Genomic DNA, 26,997 nt, shown 5'->3' with positions numbered 1-26,997 from the left:
TTATGTGCATGCCTAGTAAAGACGAGCGTGGGAAGGGCATGCTTGGTAAAGGCAAGCCTGGTAAAGGCAAGCGTGGTAAAGGCAAGTGTGGTAAAGGCGAACGTAGTAAGGGCATGCTTGGTAAAGGCGAGCGTGGTAAAGGCAAGCCTGGTAAAGGCGAGCGTAGTTAGGGCATGCTTGGTAAAGGCGAGCGTGGTAAAGGCAAGAGTGTTAAAGGCGAGCGTAGTAAGGGCATGCTTGGTAAAGGCGAGCGTGGTAAAGAGAAGCGTGGTAAAGGCGAGCGTGGTAAGGGCATACCTGGTAAAGACGAGCGTGGTAAGGGCATGCTTGGTAAAGGCAAGCCTGGTAAAGGCAAGCGTGGTAAAGGCGAGCGTAGTAAGGGCATGCTTGGTATAGGCAAGCGTGGTAAAGGCAAGCGTGGTAAAGGCGAGCATGGTAAGGGCATGCCTGGTAAAGACGAGCGTGGTAAGGGCATGCTTGGTAAAGGCAAGCCTGGTAAAGGCGAGCGTAGTAAGGGCATGCTTGGTAAAGGCGAGCATGGTAAAGGGAAGCGTGGTAAAGGCGAGCGTGGTTAGGGGATGCCTGGTAAAGGCAAGCGTAGTAAGGGCATGCTTGGTAAAGGCAAGCGTGGTAAAGGCGAGCGTAGTAAGGGCATGCTTGGTAAAGGCGAGCGTGGTAAAGGGAAGCGTGGTAAAGGCGAGCGTGGTTAGGGCATGCCTGGTAAAGACGAGCGTGGTAAGGGCATGCTTGGTAAAGGCAAGCCTGGTAAAGGCAAGCCTGGTAAAGGCGAGCGTAGTAAGGGCATGCTTGGTAAAGGCGAGCGTGGTAAAGGGAAGCGTGGTAAAGGCGAGCGTGGTTAGGGCATGCCTGGTAAAGGCAAGCGTAGTAAGTGCATGCTTGGTAAAGGCGAGCGTGGTAAAGGCAAGTGTGGTAAAGGCGAGCGTGGTAAAGGCAAGCGTGGTAAAGGCGAGCGTGGTAAGGGCATGCTTGGTAAAGGCAAGCCTGGTAAAGGCATGCGTGCTACAGTGATGTCTGGTTAAGGCGCTTGGTAAAGGGACGTGTGGTAAAGGCATATGCGTTGTTATGGCTATGTGGTAAGGGTCGCACAGTTATGATGGCGTTGTCTTGGCTGTTTCTCGGATGGGAGAATTTCCTTTTAACTTTCAGTAGTCTAGTCACTCTACTGTATCAAGTGCTCGAAAGAAATGCTGACCCAGGCTATTTCACTATCGGGATTTGTTTCAGTGTAGCGCCTTGTTGCCATTGTGGTTAGGCAGCCGCTACGAAAATGCCTTAAAAATCCTGAGGGCCCTGTAGAGGGATCCTGGACATTTCAGATGCATTCTTAAGTGGATTGTGATTTAAATTCTACGCGATTTAAATTGGCCATGTCCGATCTGTGTCCACGTGCCACCATGGCTCTGAAATGGTGGCCTCCAGGGCTGGCCATAACATTGCAGGAGAAGCCTCAGCAGTAAAATGAAGACAGGGGGCGACATGCTCTGGCCTGTGGCTAGCTCCAAAGTGTTACACAAGCAGCAGAGCCGAGGACGGCTCTAAAAGGCATCTAAACGAACCTCGCAGTTCACCTACCCCCATCTTCTTAATTTCATGTATATTTTGCTCCATTTCATCTGTGTTGCTAAAATGTGACGCCCAGGCGAATGTGGTACCCTAGGCGACTATCTATTTCGCCTGCATGCACGGTTCGGTCCGTGTCAGCTCAAATCTGTCTCTCCTCTCCACTCTAGTTGGGTGCTTTGCTCATATAAAGCTAAAGGCACGTTAGTGTCAGCTCGTAGCGCCGAACAGCAGTTTTAAGTGACTGTCCGTCCCGGCCTGCAGCAGGTGTCTAGCTATTCTGCATTTATAGCTGCCCTGTGGCAATAAAATACATACTATGGAAGCCAGCACTGGAGATATGCTCTCTGCTTTCCAGGAAATCCTACAGACATTCATCATTCCGTGGGTGCCCCCCTTCCCTCTCAGACCTATAATTACCCATGATGTGCTGGGGATGATCTATCGGCCATTAGTGCAGCCTGGGATGCTGAGATGCTGCTCCAGTATGAAAGCAGACCCCGCTGCGGGCTCACCCCTCCTCTCGTGGCCTCTCGGCAGCGGCCATATTGCATTGGGCACTCACAAAACATTCCTAGGGGGTCTGTGGTGTGTCCGAAGGCCGCCTTTATGCCGGCAGGGTGGGAGTAGGGCTTTGGGGGAGGGGTGGGCGGTAAGGTGGGCGTTGGGGATACAAAGCCTGTCCCTGGTGTTGTCAGTGAGTCAAGGGGGTTATTTCGAAGCTTTTATTCCATTCTGCCTTCTACATTAATCCCCTAGTCTCTGGAAGTGTCAAACATTTAACAACAGGCGATGCTGCTCCTCCACTATGGGGGAGCAGCAACGCCCCACTGCTATTGAGCAGTGCAAAGTTAAGGAAATATAACATTTTAACTTTGATTCTTCTATTATTCTTCAAACCATGTCAATTAATTTAATATTTACTCCTTAGAACTTTATGTACTCTTACCTAATATTTTACGATTATTCATTCTTTTGACTATATTATGTACCTTTATCTTAACATTTTCCTTATTAATAAACTTAATTTTGAACTTAAAATAATAACTTTGAGTTATTATCATTTTATGTTTCCTTTGCGGGTGGGCGGTGCTGACAGAGGAGGGTTTTGCTCACCCATAAGTGCGCAATGACTGTTTGGTCGGCCCTCTCGGGATGCCCAAACCAGCCATGCGCACTTTCCCTGTTTTCCATGCAGTGCAGGCTGCATTACAGCCTCTGTGGAGATCGAGCTCAAACCCCCATTCCCTGATTGAGCGTTGTACCAGGAGGCTCAAAACCAATCACAACGCTGCATTGCAGCGTTATGATTGGTCAGGGGGTGCTTACCAATCACAACGCTACATTGCAGTGTTGTGATCATCCTGACTTCCTATCCCACGAGTAGAGCATGTGCAAGGAGCAGAGACACATGACCCGGCAGCAAAGTAAGTGCATAACTATTTATTTCCATTATTTTTCATTGCGCAGCCACGCGCCCCTCTCACACCCCTAACTCGCCACCCGCGAGTCACGTCAGCCGCCACTGTTTAACACAAAAAACACAGTTGATGGACAGAATGTAGAACAATGTCATACATTCACCCCAGTACAAGGATCTGGGCCTAAATCCATCGTTTTTTTGCACTCCACATCACCCTGGGTTAGACACTGGCTATATGCAAATCAGCTCTGACCCTGTGCCCCATGGGAACAGTCCAGTCCGAACTACCAAGCCATGTCTTTCCCGGACCGGAATCAAGCATCCAAGGACCGGTTTCTGGCTATCAGCCTTCATTCAGCCTGGATAGCTTGACTCCAGTGATGTGGAGAGCCTGGGACTCACGTCTGAGCAGGGGTGAAAATTGCAAAAAACACAGTTGATGGACAGAATGTAGAACAATGTCATACATTCACCCCAGTACAAGGATCTGGGCCTAAATCCATCGTTTTTTTGCACTGGCTATATGCAAATCAGCTCTGACCCTGTGCCCCATGGGAACAGTCCAGTCCGAACTACCAAGCCATGTCTTTCCCAGACCGGAATCAAGCATCCAAGGACTGGTTTCTGGCTATCAGCCTTCATTCAGCCTGGATAGCTTGACTCCAGTGATGTGGAGAGCCTGGGACTCACGTCTGAGCATCCCCAGCCCACTCGGGGTGAAAATTGCAAAAAACACAGTTGATGGACAGAATGTAGAACAATGTCATACATTCACCCCAGTACAAGGATCTGGGCCTAAATCCATCGTTTTTTTTGCACTCCACATCACCCTGGGTTAGACACTGGCTATATGCAAATCAGCTCTGACCCTGTGCCCCATGGGAACAGTCCAGTCCGAACTACCAAGCCATGTCTTTCCCAGACCGGAATCAAGCATCCAAGGACCGGTTTCTGGCTATCAGCCTTCATTCAGCCTGGATAGCTTGACTCCAGTGATGTGGAGAGCCTGGGACTCACGTCTGAGCATCCCCAGCCCACTCGGGGTGAAAATTGCAAAAAACACAGTTGATGGACAGAATGTAGAACAATGTCATACATTCACCCCAGTACAAGGATCTGGGCCTAAATCCATCGTTTTTTTGCACTCCACATCACCCTGGGTTAGACACTGGCTATATGCAAATCAGCTCTGACCCTGTGCCCCATGGGAACAGTCCAGTCCGAACTACCAAGCCATGTCTTTCCCAGACCGGAATCAAGCATCCAAGGACCGGTTTCTGGCTATCAGCCTTCATTCAGCCTGGATTTGAGTGGAAAAACGATGGATTTGGGCCCAGATCTTTTGACTGGGGTGAATGTGTGACATTGATCCACATTCTGTCCATCATTGTTGTGTTTGCAGTTACAGCTCAAGTGTACTGGGGATGCTCAGACGTGAGTCCCAGACACTCCACACCACTGGAATCAAGCTAGCCGGGCTGATGAGAGGTGTTACCTCGAAACCGGGCCGGTCCTCGGATGCTTGTTTCCGTTCTGGGAAGGACATGGCTTTTGTAGTTCGGACTGGACTGTTCCCATGGGGCAACAGGGTCAGCGCTGATTTGCATATCGCCATTGTCTAACCCAGGGTGGTGTGGAGTGGAAAAACGATGGATTTGGGCCCAGATCTTTTTACTGGGGTGAATGTGTGACATTGATCCACATTCTGTCCATCATTGTTGTGTTTGCAGTTACCGCTCTAAGTGTACTGGGGATGCTCAGACGTGAGTCCCAGACACTCCACACCACTGGAATCAAGCTAGCCGGGCTGATGAGAGGTGTTACCTCAAAACCGGGCCGGTCCTCGGATGCTTGTTTCCGTTCTGGGAAGGACATGGCTTTTGTAGTTCGGACTGGACTGTTCCCATGGGGTAACAGGGTCAGCGCTGATTTGCATATCGCCATTGCCTAACCCAGAGTGGTGTGGAGTGGAAAAACGATGGATTTGGGCCCAGATCTTTTGACTGGGGTGAACGTGTGACATTGATCCACATTCTGTCCATCATTGTTGTGTTTGCAGTTACCGCTCTAAGTGTACTGGGGATGCTCAGACGGGCTGATGAGAGGTGTTACCTCGAAACCGGTCCGGTCCTCGGATGCTTGTTTCCGTTCTGGGAAGGACATGGCTTTTGTAGTTCGGACTGACTGTTCCCATGGGGCAACAGGGTCAGCGCTGATTTGCATATCGCCATTGTCTAACCCAGGGTGGTGTGGAGTGGAAAAACGATGGATTTGGGCCCAGATCTTTTGACTGGGGTGAATGTGTGACATTGATCCACATTCTGTCCATCATTGTTGTGTTTGCAGTTACCGCTCTAAGTGTCCTGGGGATGCTCAGACGTGAGTCCCAGACACTCCACACCACTGGAATCAAGCTAGCCGGGCTGATGAGAGGTGTTACCTCGAAACCGGGCCGGTCCTCGGATGCTTGTTTCCGTTCTGGGAAGGACATGGCTTTTGTAGTTCGGACTGGACTGTTCCCATGGGGCAACAGGGTCAGCGCTGATTTGCATATCGCCATTGTCTAACCCAGGGTGGTGTGGAGTGGAAAAACGATGGATTTGGGCCCAGATCTTTTGACTGGGGTGAATGTGTGACATTGATCCACATTCTGTCCATCATTGTTGTGTTTGCAGTTACCGCTCTAAGTGTAAGACGTGAGTCCCAGACACTCCACACCACTGGAATCAAGCTAGCCGGGCTGATGAGAGGTGTTACCTCGAAACTGGGCCGGTCCTCGGATGCTTGTTTCCGTTCTGGGAAGGACATGGCTTTTGTAGTTCGGACTGGACTGTTCCCATGGGGCAACAGGGTCAGCGCTGATTTGCATGTCGCCATCGTCTAACCCAGGGTGGTGTGGAGTGGAAAAACGATGGATTTGGGCCCAGATCTTTTGACTGGGGTGAATGTGTGACATTGATCCACATTCTGTCCATCATTGTTGTGTTTGCAGTTTGGAATCAAGCTAGCCGGGCTGATGAGAGGTGTTACCTCGAAACCGGGCCGGTCCTCGGATGCTTGTTTCCGTTCTGGGAAGGACATGGCTTTTGTAGTTCGGACTGGACTGTTCCCATGGGGCAACAGGGTCAGCGCTGATTTGCATATCGCCATTGTCTAACCCAGGGTGGTGTGGAGTGGAAAAACAATGGATTTGGGCCCAGATCTTTTGACTGGGATGAATGTGTGACATTGATCCACATTCTGTCCATCATTGTTGTGTTTGCAGTTACCGCTCTAAGTGTACTGGGGATGCTCAGACGTGAGTCCCAGACACTCCACACCACTGGAATCAAGCTAGCCAGGCTGATGAGAGGTGTTACCTCGAAACCGGGCCGGTCCTCGGATGCTTGTTTCCGTTCTGGGAAGGACATGGCTTTTGTAGTTCGGACTGGACTGTTCCCATGGGGCAACAGGGTCAGCGCTGATTTGCATATTGCCATTGTCTAACCCAGGGTGGTGTGGAGTGGAAAAACGATGGATTTGGGCCCAGATCTTTTGACTGGGGTGAATGTGTGACATTGATCCACATTCTGTCCATCATTGTTGTGTTTGCAGTTACCGCTCTAAGTGTACTGGGGATGCTCAGACGTGAGTCCCAGACACTCCACACCACTGGAATCAAGCTAGCCGGGCTGATGAGATCCTCGGATGCTTGTTTCCGTTCTGGGAAGGACATGGCTTTTGTAGTTCGGACTGGACTGTTTCCATGGGTGTAGGAAGGTGGCTACCTGACTATGGTTACCCCAGATTTTTTGCCTGTGTTTAGCTGGTTTTTTTTGACTTAGTTGACCTGGTTCCCTGCTAATCAGGGCCCCAGGCCATCTGCTCTCTCTGTAAAATGGATTCCATGTACCCTAGGTACATACCAATTGGAAATGGACTCCTTGTCAGCCCCTGTAGAATGCACTATAGGTGCACAGGGCACAGGAGCCACTAAGGCCTACCAGGGGCTGCAGCATATCTTTTGCCACCCCTGGCTGGTTCTTAAATTGACACAACTGGCTGATCACTCAGCTGGGGTAAGGTGGTGTACACACCCCTTGCTTAGATATAGTATACCTATGTCTAAACCTATATCTGGACACATGTAAACCTGTGAGCCACTCCTATAGACAGGCCTCACCAATCCTGGAGGCTGGGTGCATGGTTTTTATGTGAGATGGAGCTCTAGCATGAGCTGAGCCTGTCTGCAGCCGTCGGGAACAAATCCCTAAGCTGTTTCAGGATAATGCCATACCATATACTATTAAGTGCCTTATAATCCTCGCGGTTATTTAGCAACTCTGGTTTGGCTTTATCAAAACATGTCGTGTAAGGTGTCATACGCTTTGGAATACCATCCCCTCGCCAGTTCTGGCGACGGGGATGGCATTCCACCCCTCTAGAGGGGTAAGACATGTTACTTCACTTTAATGCGGTTGATTTCTCCAAAGGCCTTAAGATCCACAAAATGGATGCCTCTGCCACAGACAAATGTCTGGACCCCTGGAGCTGACCGAAACCCAGTCAAGGGGGTCCTGGACAAAGGGTTTCCTGTCACAGGAGGGTGTCACCGCCCTCCAGACAGGAGATAGTGTATTGTAGCAGGGAGGTTTGAAAGAAACCAGACACTGCCTGGGGCGCACAAGGCTGCCCCTTGCATAATCCGGCCAAACCGGTTCTGGGGCACTCCAGCCCTCGTGCCAGGGCGGCCTGGATCAAAGGAAGGGGGTGTATCCACCCACTTCCTGGGTCCCACCCATAGGAGGGGACCTAGCAGGTAATCACGCCCACCAGATTCGAATAAGAGTGGGAGCAGTGCCAATGCACATCAGATTTCCTGGAAGAAACATTTGAAACGATATTCTGGACCCTTCGCCCTCCATCTCAACGTGGAAGCCCGAAGAATCTCCCTTGTGGTCAAGGAGTGACCACCCTGCAGCAGCAGGCACCATCCAGCCCTCGACGTCTACTTGGTTGCAGTTCCCGCCGGAACTCGAGCGACTGAGATCGACGAGATCAAGCCTGCCCAGCTTCTAACAGCCCGATCCACAGTCCCTGCAAAGCTGAGACCCGTGGAGGCGACCGGAAGCGTGGGGCACGCCATCTTGAAGTGACCACGAGACGCTGACCGTGCAGCCCACGAGTGACCCTCGAAGCTGTACACCGGGGTTTGAGAAGCCCCCACCCTGAGCTACTCCTGAGCCGAAGTTCAGCCCTCCACACTCGACGAGTGCTGCGTGGGGCCCTTTGGCACGATTTGGCTCAACGCGTTGGCCCGGTCACTTGCCAGCTGGCTTGTGGTCCCTGTGCCAACGAACTACAAAAGAAGACTCGTGATTCTGGTTGCTCCAGATCCACACCAGCTCCCCTGAAAGGGAGCCCCGACTCTGACCTTCCTGGTCCGAGTAAGACGCCATCTTCCAATCCCGCGTGGATTGCTCTTACCAAGGCTTGTTTGCTCCAAACCGGAAGCCGACTGCACCGACGGTGAGAGCCTGCGTGGGACAGATCGTGACCTGCTCCTGGACGTCGCAGATGCCCCAGAGCCCACGTGACAGCGAAGAGAAGCGCCTCGACGACCACCTGATTGCGCCCGACATTGCCTGGTTCCGTCCTGGTTCCACCCTGGTCACTGCTGAGTGACCCAGACTCTGTCCCCTCTGCTTTCAGGTACTCTACAACTTGAGTCCACCCTTGGACTCCACCGGACACTTCGTCTTCACCCTGCCTGCAGCCCTTTCAGCTTCAAGCACCAAGAGCCTGCGTGTCAAAACCCGACGCCACTTCGACCCTGTGCACCCACTTCCTGTGGGTGAGGTAACTTTGCTCCGCCGGTGTTCCCACACTGGTGCACACCTCTAGGGTCTGTGTGTTAAGTTTTGTTCCTCTAGGTTCAGCGGAAGTGTCCTTAAACTTTAACTATTTGACTTTTACGCACCATTGGTTAACATTGGTGCATGCGTGCGCTTTCCGCACATCTCCCGAATCCCGAGGGCCATTCCCGACTTCAGCATTGCTTGTCCTGACTGCTCCCAGCGATTCCCTAGGCCCTAGGCCTAACCACTGTTCGAGTGGCCTCTCTTATACCACTTGTTTAGTATATGGTTTGAGTGGCCCCCTGCCCTCATCCATAATTGTGCAACTTTGTATGTTTAAACAGTGCTTTTGATTTAACGCTTGTGCCCCTTTATTCATAAAGAATACTGGGGATTGTTTTTAGTAATAAACACATATATTTTTATAATATATACTTGTGTGGTGTCCTTTCATTTGGTATTACAGGATTGTATGTGGTAAAACAGCTCGCTTAACACGACCTCTTAAGTTAAGCCTTTAGGCTGCTTAGTCCATGCTACCACTAGGATAGCTTGTCTAATAAGGTTGACTTACAACCAGACACCATAAGGGGATTGTTTGGTCAGGTAGTAGGTGGTTCCAGAATTGGAAACATCCCCTACCAGGCCAACTTCTCACATTGGTGAGCAGCGGTGCGGATTTGAGCTTGCTGTTGTTTTACCATTGCAATCTTTATATCAAATTGAAAGATCACATCAAGTACCTCTAGGTACATATAAAATCAAAAGCTTAGCATATTAAGTTCTACTGAACTTAGTAGTTGTAGGTTGAAGGGAGTAGCACACCCCTGACTACAACTCACTAGCAAGGTCCAGTAGGAAAACACTTAGTGTAGGTAAGTGCACCACTTACACCTCACTAGTAACCATGTCCGACACAGGAAAGGCCTCAGGGTCTAGTCCTGTGACAGTTGACCCTACCCAGGCAACTTCTGGATATGACAAACTAACCCGCAGAGACTTGATTGTCTTGTGCAAAGCAAGAGGGTTAAAAAGGGGCAGAAGCCCCACCTGCCTAATCCTGATAGGACTCCTAGAACAGGATGACTTAGAGAGGGCAAAAGCAGTTTCCCTAGATACAGGAACTGAAGGGAACCCCCCTGCAGTTGATCCCCCTGAAGAGGAGGATGATGATGACTTGGATGAGGACTCAGAGGTTGAGGACTTAGAAGTACAGGATCAGGGTAGCCAGGTTCCAGTTGGTAGGCTTAGCCAGGCCAACTTGGACCTACTGGGGAATGGAGAGGGCCAGCACCTCCCCAGAACCCAACATATGATTCCCCCAGGCAACAGAAGAGTGAGATCTCCCTCAGGAGACTCTCATCTTTCTAGTGCCTCCAGGGAATCACAGAGAGGCATGAGTGCTTCTCAAAAGCTAGAGCATAGGGCCAGAATGAGGGCTGTCAAACTCCAGATAGAGAGGGAGGAGGTAGCCTTGGCTCAAGCTAAACTTGCCTTGGCAAGAGAGCAAAAATTGTGTGGCTTAGATGCCACTGGTGGCAGCAATATTCCTAAAGAGAAACCCAGGTCCTATGATAGTAGAAACCTGACAAAGATTGTGCCCCCCTACAAGGAAGGGGATGACATCCACAAATGGATGACTGCTCTTGAGAGAGCCTGCATGGTACAGCAGGTTCCTGAGGAACAGTGGGCAGCAATCTTATGGTACTCCTTTTCAGAGAAAGGGAGAGACAAGCTCCTCACTGTTAGATATGAGGATGCAAACAATTACAAAGTCCTGAAGAGTGTTCTGATAGATGGGTTTGGCTTAACCACTGAACAGTACAGGTTCAAGTTCAGAGACACCCAGAAGACACAGACTCAGGACTGGACTGATTTTGTAGATTGTGCTACTAAGGCTCTGGAGGGTTGGCTACATGGCAGCAAAGTACATGACTTTACAGGATTGTATAATTTGATTATGAGGGAGCAGATCCTAAGTAATTGTCAGAACCAGCTCTTACACCAGCACCTGGTAGACTCTGATCTGACCTCTCCCCAAGAATTGGGAAAGAAGGCAGACAAATGGGTCAGAACCAGGATTAGGCCTAAGAATCAGGACAGTAACCAGAAGAAGGAGTCTACCAAGCCTCAAGATAAGGGTGGGGATAAAAGTAAAGAAAAGACTTCCCCAGGGCCCCAAAACTCCAAGGATGGGGGTGGGTCCCAAGACACTTCTTCAACTGAGAAAAAACCCTATTGTTATCCCTGTAAACAGGTGGGGCATTACAAAACAGACAGCTGTTGTCCCAAAAATAACAATAAAGAAAATATACCTCCAAAGCCAGCTTCAACACCTCCTGTTACTGTCAGCAGTAATCCCCCAGGAAGTGGAAGCACACCCAGGAATCTGGGTGGGTTTACTTTTGGAAATCAGGTGGACCCTGGCCTATCCAGGTCCCCATCACCCAATGATCTTGTTTATGAGGCTGGCATGGGGTTTGCCAACTTCTCTGCTTGCCCAAATACTTTGAGCAAGTATAGACAAGAACCCATCATCAATGGTTTAAGAGTTGAAGCTTTTAGAGACACAGGGGCTAGCATCACCATGGTGGCTGATGGCATAGTCCCCTCTAAGCAACTTTTACCTGGTGCCACATACCAGGTAATAAACATTGATGGCATCCAAACAAATCATCCCATGGCAGTAGTAAGTCTCAGCTGGGGAGGTGTCACTGGCCCAAAGAGAGTGGCAGTGTCCCCAAACTTGCCTGTAGACTGTCTACTGGGTAATGATTTAGAAATCTCAGCCTGGGCTGGGGTTGAACAGGAAATCCATTCTAGAATGGTAAATTCCAATGGAAAGGTTAGTGGGGCTGTAATGGCTACAGCCCCAATTCAAGATGTCCTTCCTGAAAAGGTTGGTAGGGCGGAGATACTCCCTGCCCCATCTTTAGCAAAAGCTCTTCCTGAACAGAATAGCAAAGCTGTTATGATAACAGCAGAAACCCAAACTGAGTCTCCTCCTGAAAAGGTTGGTGGGGCTGTGATGGCCACAGCCCAAACTCAAACTGACACGTGTGTTGTGAAACCTGAAATGATGGATAACTCCACACAAACTGAGAGCATGGAGGAGGAAGAGAAATCTCCCCCTCACCAGACTTTAGGACAGGATCAGCCTCCTCAGGGAACTGATCTTACCCCTGATGAAGGAACTGCCCCAGAGGTGGTTGGGCCTAGCCTGACAGAACCTCTGATGTCAGTGGAACCTTCTCAGGTGGGACCCAGTCTGGAGCAGGTAACCTGCCCCTCTCTACCTTGCCTTAGCCAGCCCAGGGCTGCAGAGGACAAGAAGGACAGTGAGACCCAGAGGGCCCCCTGTCAAATAAAGCACCCCCATCAAAAGATTAGGTGCACCAAAACTAGTAGCCCTAGTAAGGTGAAAACTTTAAAAACTCCTGAGGGAGCCCCCTTAAAAACAGTTAGGGACCTCCCACAGATGGATTCTGTTGGGCACAGCCAAACCTGGGACCCAAGGGGCCCAAACCTGAACTGTCCCTCCAGCAAGCCAAACAGAGGGACCCAGCCTCCAGCTTTAGGTAGCCAGAGGTTGACCCTGAGAGCACAGTGCAACTCAGTTAAAGAGAGAAAGGCACACATGGTGGAAGATAATTGGAGGAAGCTAAGCCCTAAATTAGTAGAGCCTCGCTTCAATACTCCATATCCAAACCAGCCTTTAACTTTGCATAAACACACCCAAGGTAGTGATTCCCTATGGTGGAGACCCTCTAATACCCAAAGGGTGAGGGACTGCTTAGTGGACCATGAGACAGGGGGTACCCATGCTAGTGCAGGTACTTCCTTATATGGCCACTCAGGCAATATAGGCTTACCTGGCCAAGGATAGCCTTATCTCCTTTCGTTTGGGGGGGGGTTATGTAGGAAGGTGGCTACCTGACTATGGTTACCCCAGATTTTTTGCCTGTGTTTAGCTGGTTTTTTTGACTTAGTTGACCTGGTTCCCTGCTAATCAGGGCCCCAGGCCATCTGCTCTCTCTGTAAAATGGATTCCATGTACCCTAGGTACATACCAATTGGAAATGGACTCCTTGTCAGCCCCTGTAGAATGCACTATAGGTGCACAGGGCACAGGAGCCACTAAGGCCTACCAGGGGCTGCAGCATATCTTTTGCCACCCCTGGCTGGTTCTTAAATTGACACAACTGGCTGATCACTCAGCTGGGGTAAGGTGGTGTACACACCCCTTGCTTAGATATAGTATACCTATGTCTAAACCTATATCTGGACACATGTAAACCTGTGAGCCACTCCTATAGACAGGCCTCACCAATCCTGGAGGCTGGGTGCATGGTTTTTATGTGAGATGGAGCTCTAGCATGAGCTGAGCCTGTCTGCAGCCGTCGGGAACAAATCCCTAAGCTGTTTCAGGATAATGCCATACCATATACTATTAAGTGCCTTATAATCCTCGCGGTTATTTAGCAACTCTGGTTTGGCTTTATCAAAACATGTCGTGTAAGGTGTCATACGCTTTGGAATACCATCCCCTCGCCAGTTCTGGCGACGGGGATGGCATTCCACCCCTCTAGAGGGGTAAGACATGTTACTTCACTTTAATGCGGTTGATTTCTACAAAGGCCTTAAGATCCACAAAATGGATGCCTCTGCCACAGACAAATGTCTGGACCCCTGGAGCTGACCGAAACCCAGTCAAGGGGGTCCTGGACAAAGGGTTTCCTGTCACAGGAGGGTGTCACCGCCCTCCAGACAGGAGATAGTGTATTGTAGCAGGGAGGTTTGAAAGAAACCAGACACTGCCTGGGGCGCACAAGGCTGCCCCTTGCATAATCCGGCCAAACCGGTTCTGGGGCACTCCAGCCCTCGTGCCAGGGCGGCCTGGATCAAAGGAAGGGGGTGTATCCACCCACTTCCTGGGTCCCACCCATAGGAGGGGACCTAGCAGGTAATCACGCCCACCAGATTCGAATAAGAGTGGGAGCAGTGCCAATGCACATCAGATTTCCTGGAAGAAACATTTGAAACGATATTCTGGACCCTTCGCCCTCCATCTCAACGTGGAAGCCCGAAGAATCTCCCTTGTGGTCAAGGAGTGACCACCCTGCAGCAGCAGGCACCATCCAGCCCTCGACGTCTACTTGGTTGCAGTTCCCGCCGGAACTCGAGCGACTGAGATCGACGAGATCAAGCCTGCCCAGCTTCTAACAGCCCGATCCACAGTCCCTGCAAAGCTGAGACCCGTGGAGGCGACCGGAAGCGTGGGGCACGCCATCTTGAAGTGACCACGAGACGCTGACCGTGCAGCCCACGAGTGACCCTCGAAGCTGTACACCGGGGTTTGAGAAGCCCCCACCCTGAGCTACTCCTGAGCCGAAGTTCAGCCCTCCACACTCGACGAGTGCTGCGTGGGGCCCTTTGGCACGATTTGGCTCAACGCGTTGGCCCGGTCACTTGCCAGCTGGCTTGTGGTCCCTGTGCCGACGAACTACAAAAGAAGACTCGTGATTCTGGTTGCTCCAGATCCACACCAGCTCCCCTGAAAGGGAGCCCCGACTCTGACCTTCCTGGTCCGAGTAAGACGCCATCTTCCAATCCCGCGTGGATTGCTCTTACCAAGGCTTGTTTGCTCCAAACCGGAAGCCGACTGCACCGACGGTGAGAGCCTGCGTGGGACAGATCGTGACCTGCTCCTGGACGTCGCAGATGCCCCAGAGCCCACGTGACAGCGAAGAGAAGCGCCTCGACGACCACCTGATTGCGCCCGACATTGCCTGGTTCCGTCCTGGTTCCACCCTGGTCACTGCTGAGTGACCCAGACTCTGTCCCCTCTGCTTTCAGGTACTCTACAACTTGAGTCCACCCTTGGACTCCACCGGACACTTCGTCTTCACCCTGCCTGCAGCCCTTTCAGCTTCAAGCACCAAGAGCCTGCGTGTCAAAACCCGACGCCACTTCGACCCTGTGCACCCACTTCCTGTGGGTGAGGTAACTTTGCTCCGCCGGTGTTCCCACACTGGTGCACACCTCTAGGGTCTGTGTGTTAAGTTTTGTTCCTCTAGGTTCAGCGGAAGTGTCCTTAAACTTTAACTATTTGACTTTTACGCACCATTGGTTAACATTGGTGCATGCGTGCGCTTTCCGCACATCTCCCGAATCCCGAGGGCCATTCCCGACTTCAGCATTGCTTGTCCTGACTGCTCCCAGCGATTCCCTAGGCCCTAGGCCTAACCACTGTTCGAGTGGCCTCTCTTATACCACTTGTTTAGTATATGGTTTGAGTGGCCCCCTGCCCTCATCCATAATTGTGCAACTTTGTATGTTTAAACAGTGCTTTTGATTTAACGCTTGTGCCCCTTTATTCATAAAGAATACTGGGGATTGTTTTTAGTAATAAACACATATATTTTTATAATATATACTTGTGTGGTGTCCTTTCATTTGGTATTACAGGATTGTATGTGGTAAAACAGCTCGCTTAACACGACCTCTTAAGTTAAGCCTTTAGGCTGCTTAGTCCATGCTACCACTAGGATAGCTTGTCTAATAAGGTTGACTTACAACCAGACACCATAAGGGGATTGTTTGGTCAGGTAGTAGGTGGTTCCAGAATTGGAAACATCCCCTACCAGGCCAACTTCTCACAATGGGGCAACAGGGTCAGCGCTGATTTGCATATCGCCATTGTCTAACCCAGGGTGGTGTGGAGTGGAAAAACGATGGATTTGGGCCCAGATCTTTTGACTGGGGTGAATGTGTGACATTGATCCACATTCTGTCCATCATTGTTGTGTTTGCAGTTACCGCTCTAAGTGTACTGGGGATGCTCAGACGTGAGTCCCAAGCTACCCGGGCTGATGAGAGGTGTCCGTTCTGGGAAGGACATGGCTTTTGTAGTTCGGACTGGACTGTTCCCATGGGGCAACAGGGTCAGCGCTTATTTGCATATCGCCATTGTCTAACCCAGGGTGGTGTGGAGTGGAAAAACGATGGATTTGGGCCCAGATCTTATGACTGGGGTGAATGTGTGACATTGATCCACATTCTGTCCATCATTGTTGTGTTTACTGTTTAACACAAAGCACAGTATTCTGTGCTATGCAGTATCTGAAGCACTACGCTTCTACTGCACCTTGGGATAAGCCTTCTCTGCTAGCTATCACTACCTTGGGAGAGTCAAGCGTAAAAAAATAAAATTAACTTAATTATTGAATTGGAATAAAATAGAAGGGCAAAATGTGGACCCAGAAAACCTACGATCAATCCTAGCTTTCCTACTCCACCAAATTGTGTGATCCTGGGCAAGTGTTAAATTTCACTTTGCCTCTTTTTTTTATTTACCACATTCAAGCTCGCCTTGAAAAATATGTGTTCTTGATATGCAGTGTACAAGACATTCTCTGCGTTTGATGTAATAAACTATAATGTTGCCCATGCAGTAAACTACCACTATTAAAAATACTGCTCAGTGCACTGATTTAACGCTTCTGCATGTTAATGGAAAAACTCATTTGAATTTCAAGAGATTATTATTTTTATACACCTTTGTAGTAAGATGTTTTAAAACATTAATGTGTTCCTAAATTGAGTCAGTATTCCTTATTTGTTTCTTTTTTTCTACTTCTGATATCTTGTAAATAAATGATTGCCTGTTCATTTAACATCTTTCTGAAAGTTAGAGTTGCCTTACATAAACAGCAGCCCAGGCGGTCCTTCAGCAGTGGGTTGCATATAAAGGTGAGGAGGGCCGCAAGCGGCCCGCGGTCCGTACTTTTGAGTATCACAGCATTAGACTAATGTGGTTTTATCAATGGCGGCCCAGAGTCTGTGTACAAAAGGAAACAGCGTCCTTTCACAACTGCAGTTGGTACTTGCATGCAGTGCGAAAAGCACCCAGAAGCGCCCTATCTGGAATTATATGATTGTGCGGCTGTGGTATTTTCGCATAATTATACGATTGCTGCATTTGTCTCATAATCAATCATCTGCTGCACAATCTGCAGATTTTACACCCCCAAAAATGTCTTTCTAGCTAAAATGGTTAAAAAAATACTAAAAACGCAGCTGCACCTGTTGACACTCAGTTGAAGGCACTTTGCAAAGGCTAATAGGTATTAAATCAGGTGCAACCAATGTTTACACAGTGCTAAGAAGTGTAAAAAATGAAAACATAATGAAGTAATATGATAACAAAATCCTTCACATTATGCGGAATAATTCCTGCCACATAATTTACTCACCTTGCCTCATAATTCGAGTGGACCTGCCTATTTGCAGTGGCACTGACGTATATAAGATGAGGCATTTTTAAAAAGACGTTATTTCTTTACAAAATACTTGTGGAATTGAGACAATTGAGACATGATTTTCCTTTTGTTCTGTTTTTGATGCAGCGCCGATCATGCTTCCATGGCTGCCTCAAGGTGCTTGGGGGAATGACCGGCCACAATGCTGTGGGAATATGGAGGAGGCAGGGAGGGGAGAAATGACTGGTGTGTGCAGGGCAGGGTCTGACAGTTCATGCAGACAAAGAGAGGCCCTGTCAACACACAGGACCTTTTGTGAGTGAGGCAGGGATGCGGCTAAGCTCACATGAAAGGGATTGAAAATGCGGTGCTGTTGACATTTCCGCACATTCCTGAAGGGTAATCCCCGCTCCCTCTGTCTGTTTTTGCATCCCAGGCGCCTTCTGCTCCGGATACACTGCGAGCCAGGCATCACAGAGAGAGGCACCGGGGCGCAAAAAGAGACCGACGCGGACTAGTGACTCCCACCAGGGCGGGTCCATTGAGGCGAGCAGGCCCTGGGAGGTCTCCATCTCTACCTCGGAGAGAAACACTCAAAGAATGGGGTATTAGGGAGAAGCCAGTGTGCCCCCTACCCTGCACAATCCTGCAATGACCTCAGCTTCTACCCTAGCTAGTAAACGTTTACAGAAACATGGATTCGAGGGTAAATAAGAACCAACAGGTGCATCACACCAACTTGTACACAGAGTCATGGCTTTCAATAGTGCAGCAGGTGCAGTAGCACCGGGGCCAACTCCACCACAACTGTAAATGTTTTTCACTGCCAAAGGACGGGTGGATGGGGGTCCTTGGTCCTAGCATGCACTAGGACCCATAGTACTCTTGCTACGGTACTGCTCGTTTACCAACCTACCCCAGACGCACTACTTACACAGCCTGAGATCTGCCCTTTGCCTCCTGAATCCTAAGGCTGACAGGACTTTTTTATTCTCTCCACCTCATCAGCCACTTGGCCGTTCCAAGCACTTTTGTGTTCTCCGAATAGCTGATCCTCTCTAGAGCAGATTGAAAAGGTTATTGTCCCTTTTCGGTTTCGTGAAAAGACCTGTTGTTGGCTCATAGTCGGTTTAGAGCCCACCCATTGCTCACCATTGGTTGATTTTTTTGTCACTCATTTGTTTGCTTTTTATTGGTTCGCTTGTGTGAGCTTTCCTTCCTCTTCTAGTGCGTGTACCTCGTCTTTAGCATATCCTCTTTACTTGTACTTGTGTCCTTCCACTGTTTACTCTCCAGGCACTATTTTCCCCCTTCTTTACTTGTACTTGTGTCCTTCGACTGCTTACTTTCCAAACTCAATTTTTTTTCCCTTTTGGTTAAGCCTTCAATGTGTGCGCATGTGTTTTCCAGCTGTCTCCCTCATGTAACACTCTGCTGCTCTCCATTGCGTTCTCGTCACCGTGTCCTTCCGCTTGCCCCTATATGTTGCTCACTCTCATGTGCTACTCCTCCTGTGTTGCTACCCACTTTCACCCGCCACCTCTCTGTTGTTATCCAACCTTCCTTCTGCTACCCACCCTCCCAGTTACTACCCCCTGTCCCATCTGCGGTCTTATTTCCCGGAGAACAAGGCAGAAAACTGCTGACAGCACATATACATATATTATATATTATATATATGTGTTATGACGCACACTGAGACCTATTGGCTTTGTTGTGATCCTGCCAAAAGGCTACATAAAAATGGCACGCCACCCCCACACAACTGAAAAGTGTTCCCTGCTAATCCCAACGGCTACTTTTTAAATAGTGTGTCTAGAAAGTCGGTAAATATAGAAACACATTTGTTTGTAGGTTCAGAAAGTACCCTGACAGACCCTCCACCTGCTGGGGGGCGGCCATCTTTGGGCAAGCGGGGTTTCCGGAATGGATTGCATGCCTAGGGATTCGCTCTCACCCTCGGATTCTACACCGCAGTGACGTCATGCAGGAATGCCCAGCTGTTCAAGATGGCCGCCCCATCAACTCCACTCCTAGGCTTTTAAGATGGGTTTTACACTAAACCACCTGGGACTTGGAACAGAGAAGTATGGAACATGGCTTTCAATGCGCAAATATAAACCTCGCTGGAGTTTCTCTTAAATGCTGCTGTAATGTGTAATTTTAAAGCATGCGACACGGACCTGCACAAAATGCACCACCCTTCACAAATGTTCACTTCGAAAAGTTTATTATTTTCAAAATCATGAAGTTCTCACCACAAAGGGCTCTCACTTCACCCCTCAAACCAGTGAAGAGAAGACATTGGACAACATATATAAAAAATGCAACTGTCATGTTCTTTCACCAAAATATTATAAGAGCTGGTGCAGTTTTATAAGAACTGTATATACATACAAATTAAATCGTGTCAAATAAAAAGTCATTTTAAGATTTTTTTTAAAAGTAAAGATAAAGTGCTTGAAATTATGTTTTCGCAGTTTTGACACCAGGTCCAGAATACTGTAAGCGCAACAATATATTATTCATTGTAGTTCTACTAGGAAGCCAGTGTTTTCTTACATCACCAGAGGTGTGGTATGTCTACCTCTTAGCATACAGGGTACATGTTTGTGGACATTGTTTTCAGCTTTGCAGGGTAACAGCAACAAAATATAACATAAATACCAGGGGGCCGATTCACAGAACTAACTTAAGACAAAATCCTAAACTTACTACTATTGGTATTCACAGAAGTTAGGATTTTGTCTTAAGTTTGTCTTAAGACAAACTTAAGATATACTAAAGACAAACTAAAGACAAAATCCCAACTTAAGTCTGTCTTAAATTTGTCTTTAGACAAACTTAAGACAAAATCCTAACTTCTGTGAATACCAAAAGTAGTAAGTTTAGGATTTTGTCTTAAGTTAGTTCTGTGAATCGGGCCCAACATGAGCATTTGTAAAGCGCACGATCACCGCGATGAGTATCTTGGCACGGAATAACAGAGGTTGATTGTTACCCAACGGTACTCATTTTATCGACCTCTGAAGGATGAAAGGAGTGGACCTACTAGGATTTGCAGCTGTGACCATGAGGTCAAACCCTGCCCCCTACAGTGAGCGCATTAGTCCTCTGAGCCACCTGACCCGCTTTTGACTGTGTTCGGTCTGTCTCACAGCACACCCGGGGCTATCAGAGAGATTAAATGTCGCTGCAGATTAAATTACTTCATTGCCCTACTTTGTTGTTTTATTTCTGTCTGGGAGTAAAGCAACATATTTCTGACCGATTTACGCCACAATCTTCCTTTTAGAAACACCACAATCTTGAAGAGAAAAGGCAAGTAGACCACATTAAAAAAAAATTGATTTTAGGTTCAAGATTTTAGAAAGCCTTTTGCTCTGTAGTTAAACCGGGGTACTGTTCTTGTTCTCAACACCGTGCCAGTTTCTCAAGTTTTCACACAATACATGAAAAATAAAATATCTCTGTGACATCTGACTAGGGCCCAAGGACCCATAATTGATGGCGAGTTAAAACACAGAAATGGCATTCGGGCACACATCGTAATGTGCAGCAGGATAAACTCGTCTGATGTCAATACATTTATTTTTGTGTTCCCAGCAACAAACTGAAATGTCCGTAGGAGTTCCCAATCTCTAGAAACGGAGGGAACGAGTGCATATTGAGACAGAAAGTGATTTGCACAGGATCACACAAGTTGGGATTCGATCCCACGTCTGCCGGCTCATAGGCTGCAAATTTGATAAGTTATGATCATGTATAAAGGGCATACCCCTCCTACTCTTTAAAAAAGAGACCTCGCCGAAAAAGCAAGTCAGAAACGCCGACTATGCACGGAAGATAAGCAATTGTAACCCCGTGATTCATGGCGCAAACTGGCCTAAAATCTTTATCACAATTTGGGTAATTTAACTTTTTCAGACAGACGATGCATTGATAGAAACTGGAGATGTCTCACTGTCAGTGCAGCTTCTTGGCACCGAAACGTCTTCTACAGCCCTCTGGCTGCTTGAGACAGACAGAGCTCGCCTGCTTCCCACGGTCTGTGGAATGCGGGGGGTGGGGGCTCACTGTATGCCTATGACAGATCTCGTAAAATCCCCCTACTAAAAGCCTCATGCCACCTATTAAAAGTTTGCAGGTAAAAGGTATGCCCACAACATCAGCCGGGCTTTGATTCCGGGGTCACACCCGAGTGGGTTCAGATTTCTGAATGCACTCGCTCCCCACCAGACTGAGGTCTGAGGCACGGACTAAGGTAGATAGCCCCTCTCCCAAAGGTGATTCCACACATACGGGTGCAGAAGAAAGGAACCTTCTGGAATGCCCGGCATCCGAGCCCTGCTTGACCCATTAACCCAGAATTTAAGTCAGATGAGAAAAGGTGCCATATTTCGAGCAAGGCTGAGCCACGTTTTTAGCCATTTCTATAGAAACGTATCTGTAAGGCAGGGGGGAAAGTTGCTGCAAAGGACTACCTATGGCCCCTACAGGGATTTAGAACGCAGCCAACAGTCTTGTTTTATTCTGAGAGAACCTAGTGGCAACACGAGAACCCCCCACATTTCCAACAAGATCCCTAGAGTTCTGAATACTTTGCTCAGAACACCAACATTACCAGAATATTGTCGTAAAATTCAATAGGTGATAGTGAGCCGAATAGGATATGTAACACTTCAGAACACAGCTTTTCCACAGAATAATCAACAGAATTCATTAAAAAAAATGGAGAGGAAATTTCCATGGCCCTGACTCAAACCGGAAACGCCTGTGGAGATAGCTGGTGGCCGTGCCTGGGAAACTGGATAATGTATCCATCCCTAAACATCGGTTTTTGCTAAACCAGTTCAATTCAGCGGTTGACAGAATCTTTCCACGGGTATATGTCACCCTACGTGATGTGCATTTTATTTTCTGCCTTTCAATGCTTTCAGCACCAGTAATTCACATAAAAGTAATACCCGTCAATCATGTTCCATGTGTGGGTGTGTTGTAATTCCATGTTATATGGCCTATAAATCATTGGAGGCTGTCAAATAAAAAGTGAAAAGTAAAATAAAAAGTTACAAATGTTCTGTAGTATGCAAAATGTGTGGTGGGTAACTATTTATAATGAGTCAATAGTGCTATCTAGGGGTTCTGGTGTCAAAAACAAGCACCCGTCTTCTGCCTCAATGTTTATCATCATGTTATCTCAACTCCAGGATGGTACAATTGAACCACAAAAGAGTTATCGTCTCTGCTACTTCTCTATACATTCAGTCACATTTCATCACTCAACCCCTGGCCACGCCAGCCCACCCTTTGATACAGAAGTCTCAAAAATATACCAAATTTGAAGACAATTGTCCATTTGTATCTCAGCATCTGGGCTCCTGGAATGTTTTACATCCTAGATAGGTGCATCTCGTTGACCATATGTCGCGCAGTCGCGGGCTCCGCGACTGCGCTGACACATCTTCAGCTATAGGCTTGTTGGCACAGCAGAATGTGCTTGTATACTAAGTCCACCCTGTCCTGCAGGAGCTGGGCGTGGTCTTCGGACAGAGGCCCCAAGTCCTTGGCCAAGGGTTCATGCTCCCGGTAGAGTCTCTGAAGCTCACTGGCCGTGTTCCTACATTTGTGGAGTTCCAGGATTTTCCTGGCTGTCCCTCTTCGGAAGAGGCAGACGGCCCTCAACAGGGGTTCATTGTACTTATCCCACATGGCGCGCACACGGTAGCCGTGCACCAGCCCAGCCTCGTTGTCTATGAAGACCAAGCCACCATTGGGAGCCTTGTGGAGGTTGCTGGTGGCCCTCTGCATCACATGGGGGTCCCACTGGAGGCTGAACAGGTTGCTCACCAGCCGGTCAAAGTTGGCCGTCAAGTAGTCAAAGACGATGAGGTCGGTCCATTGCATCAGCTCCAACAGCTCCGCCTGGGTCAGGTTCTCCAAGTCAGCCCTCAGTGGACGTAGCCGCCCATCCTTAGACCGCAACGCTTTGGGGGCCACCACGTCAGTGAGGTTGTCTATCCATGGAGTCAAACTTACGATGGATCCATCTGGCCACTGGGAGCCGAGCAGCTCTTTTCGGACTGGACTCCACTGGACACTGTTGGCGCTCACCCTGGACAGGGCCAAGGGAGGCACGTTCTTGATACCCAGCAGCCTGGCCAGGTAGAAGGAGAAGGCCTCGCCTTGGATTTGCTCCAGATTAATGCCATATCTGATGCAGGCTTTGGAACCATCTGCGAACCGGGCAAGCCGGTTGGAGCTGCGACCACAGCCCTTCTCCAGAGAGATAACACGTGAAGCCCTGGCCGTCTCCATCCAGGAGTCCACCTGTGCATCCGAAAACCCTACTGGAGATGCAACTTCAAGTGCGCTGCTCCAGAAGACGCCGCCTTGCACCACGGTCTGTGGTCGCTGGCCCAGATGGATGCCACCATTCTTGATCACCATGTCTGGAGAGCCACCGCTTGAGCTTCTTTGGCCACCGGGCAAGGTCAGCAGGGCTCGGAAAGTGTTTGGGGACCGCGCGGAGAGGTGAGAACGCTTGGTCCTGCGCTCCTGGTTCTCCTCTGGGGAACCCAACAGCCCAATCCACAGCACGGCAGCACACCCTACTAGGAAGAGCAGGGCCACAGCCACGGAGTGCAGAAAGAGAAGTGGCTTCATCCCTGCTGCTGGGGCCTGTCAGGAAGGGCACTGCTGCCTCCCCATCAGGACCGCAAGGGCTGCCACTAGTGAGAGGCACTATCGGTCAATCAAGCAGGATTTATAAAGCACGGCTAATCACCCAGAGGGTATCCAGGCGCTAGAGAGCACCAGCAAATGAGCTCAGCTGTATAACCTGGGCTTCTGCCAGGTGTATATTGATGCACAACATCTGATCAATCCTTGTGAAAAGGGTCTGGTCACCGTGGTATGCTTATGCACAACAGGTTGCCATCTTCTGCATATCCAAGGCACAGGGTCGAGCAGCGCTGGTCATGCTCTGTCTTTATGCCTCATCCCCCAGCACCAGGTCCGGTTACCACTCAATCCTCACGCAAGACACGGTCTGGTATCTGCACGTCTTCCTGCCGCGATCTAATGGCTGTTGTAGCCTTCTGCTATATATACATCTTTACTGTTGCACCCTCGCGCACAAAGTCCATCACCACTGTACGCTTGTGCACAAGGTCCCATCACAGCTGTATTCTCGTGCACACGTTCAACCACAAAGGTAGACTTTTGGTGCAAGGTCTGATCGCGGCTGCATCCGCGTGCACCAATCTGAACACTGATGCATCCACTTGCAGGCGGTGGAGCACTAGAGAAGCCTCGTGCACAAAGTCTACTCACTGCTGCGTCCTGGTGCACGAGGTTCGATCACTTGTGTGCCTTATGCACACGAGCCCGTCACCGCTGTACCCTCTGCAGAGTGCCTGATGACTGCTGAGTCCTAGTGCAAAAAAACAGCCGCTGAGGTACTTCCCAGCACGTGGCCTTGTCACTGCTATATCCTCGTGGACAAAGCCCGATCACTACTGTATCCTCGTGCACAAAGCCCGATCACTACTGTATCCTGGTGTACAAGGTCCGATCACTGCTGTAGACCCTCGGTGACCGCTGTATCCGAGCGACTTTGGCCCACGCCCCTTCGGAGTGAGCTCGCTGTAGCGCCTCGACAGCGCACGCCATAGACCCCACTGCTAGGAGCAGCGCGCGGACTCGCTGTGGTCCAGGGTGCCTGTGTAGTCCTATGTAGCACAGAGGGAGGAGGGAGCCACATCCGGAGCCCGCCTCGACCAATGAGCACTATCACAAGACTGGTGCAAGGGGCTGCACCCTCACACGCGGGGCCGGGAAGCAACAGCACTATATCCGCCGGGTCTTGTCACTGTGAGGCGCTGGACTTAGGGTCGATGACTGCAGCCCACCCATAGTCCCCATTGTGCACCACGCACTCAGGCCCTTGCACGGCCACTGGTCATTGCATGACGTCACCAGCCTCGCGCTCTCCTCCCGAAGCTCCGTGGTCAGTTCCCCAGTCCGTGCAAAGCCAGTTTGTGAACTACAGCCGGTTGTCTCTGACTGACAATTACTTAACATGCCCGGGGTGTCTCAGTCTCACGGCTCACTCACTCCAAGAAAGATGTCTCTGGATGACAGCTCCGCAGCAGACCCAGGGTGTCTCGGATGCGCTGCTCAACGGCTCACGCACTCCATCCAAGATGTCTCTGAGTGAGTGCTCCGCAGCAGGGCCGGCGCCTCTCTGTTTTTCTTCGCTCCATTTCAGGCAAAGCAGTTAGGATGTCTTTTATTGACTTCCCTGTCTCTTAAGGGGTCTCCTTTTCGTTGCTCACAAGGTCAGGCACCGCAGTTAGGATGTCTCCGAATGACTGCTCCTTAACAGACCCAGTATGTCTCGGTTTCGCTCCCCAGCGTAGATGTCTCCGAGTGACTGCTCCTCCACAGACCCAGCGTGCATCTCCTTCCAGTGCCTTGCGGTGCTCAGGGTTCCGTTTCACGGCGCTTCTCTAGCCGTCAGATCTTGGTTTCAGCGCCCCAGGCGCATGCACAGTAACATGGGGTCTTCGTGGCACTCGCTGCCCCAGTGTGAAGGGCTGTGGGGGAGGGGAAGGATTCATCGGCCTCCTGCGGACTTTACGACCTCAGGCTCCGGCCTTTCACTGACCGGACTTCAAGCAACGAATGTCCCAGCCTGAGGGATGTCTCTTCTCGCCCCTCGTGCACCAGAGGCGCGGAGCACTGGACGACTCTCTCCTCCCAGACTAGCACCTGCTCCGTCCGCTCTCTCCTGCAGCACTCTCTCTCGCAGGACTCCTGCAGCTCTCCCGGGCTGCAGCCACTCCACAGCTCCGGCGCCCTCCTGCAGCTCTCCCGGGCTACAGCTCCCGGGCAACAGCCACACAGTTCCGGCCCCCTCCTTCAGCTCTCTCTACAGCTCCGGCCACCGGGCTGCAGCTCCTTCAGGTCACTTCCTGCAGCTCCCCTGCGCCGGTCTCCCCTCTGCAGCTCCTCGAGTCCCCTCAGCATGCTCCCAGCTCCGCTCACAACGCCTCTGAGCACGGATTGAAATTCCAGGCACCCAGGACGCACGAAGCAGAGGGGCTGGGGGGCTGGGCAGCGAGGCTCCGCCCCTCTGAAGCGGGCCACGTGAGACAGCCGCGGTGGACCCCACCCACCACCCAGAGACACCCTCAGCCATGTGCGCAGCTCTCAGGGGTAAGCGCGTGCCCGCCCCCGGCATGTGCAGCAATAGTGCATGCACGCCTCTTGCGTGTGCAGCAAAAGTGCATGCACGACTCCTGCGTGTGCAGCAACAGTGCATGCACGCTTTCTGCGTGTGCAGCAACAGTGCATGCACGACTCCTGCGTGTGCAGCAACAGTATATGCACGCTACATGCGTGTGCAGCAACAGTGCATGTACGCTTCCTGCGTGTGCAGCAACAGTGAATGCACGCCTCCTGCGTGTGCAGCAAAAGTGCACGCACGCCTCCTGCGTGTGCAGCAACAGTATATGCACGCTACGTGTGTGCAGCAACAGTGCATGCATGCTGCCTGTGTGTGCAGCAACAGTGCAAGCACGCCTCCTGCGTGCGCCTCCTCCTGAGCTGGAGCTTTGCACTGCTCTCTTTCCTGACTTTCACTTTCGAAATTCACCTAGAATGGTGGAATGGCTGCAGCGTTTGCGCACTTTCTTAAAATCCTCCTCTGTAACGCTACTGGTACTCACGTTTAGCGCTCTTATACCTTCGGGTCGAGTTCGAGCTATGCAAAACTGAAGGAAAAAACGTTTTCGGGGAAATCGGAAAACACATGGGGTAATATAACAAGTGCAGCTCACCAGCTGGGAGGGAAATTCACTTCTTGGAGCACCGTCTATCTCACCGTTTC

At 50.0% G+C, this 26,997-nt stretch overlaps 1 protein-coding gene across 1 annotated transcript; it reads right to left on the bottom strand.

The window, feature by feature from the left end:
* Positions 1–21,371: 21,371 nt before the first annotated feature.
* On the bottom strand, positions 21,372–24,651 carry FJX1 (four-jointed box kinase 1). Its single transcript, XM_078684326.1, has one exon. It carries the CDS (start codon positions 23,766–23,768, stop codon positions 22,569–22,571), a length of 1,200 nt encoding a protein of 399 aa, XP_078540452.1. The 5' UTR covers positions 23,769–24,651; the 3' UTR covers positions 21,372–22,568.
* Between the last annotated feature and the right edge of the window lie 2,346 nt (positions 24,652–26,997).

The sequence above is a fragment of the Lissotriton helveticus genome, chromosome 3_2 (assembly GCF_964261635.1).
Source record: "Lissotriton helveticus chromosome 3_2, aLisHel1.1, whole genome shotgun sequence".
NCBI lineage: Eukaryota > Metazoa > Chordata > Amphibia > Caudata > Salamandridae > Lissotriton > Lissotriton helveticus.
The sequence above is the reverse complement of the archived record's forward strand: the minus strand, read 5'-3'. Positions and strand labels throughout refer to the sequence as shown.

Coding starts and splice junctions, on each gene's coding strand:
- FJX1 (XM_078684326.1), bottom strand. CDS start 23,768: ATGAAGCCACTTCTCTTTCTGCACTCCGTGGCTGTGGCCCTGCTCTTC.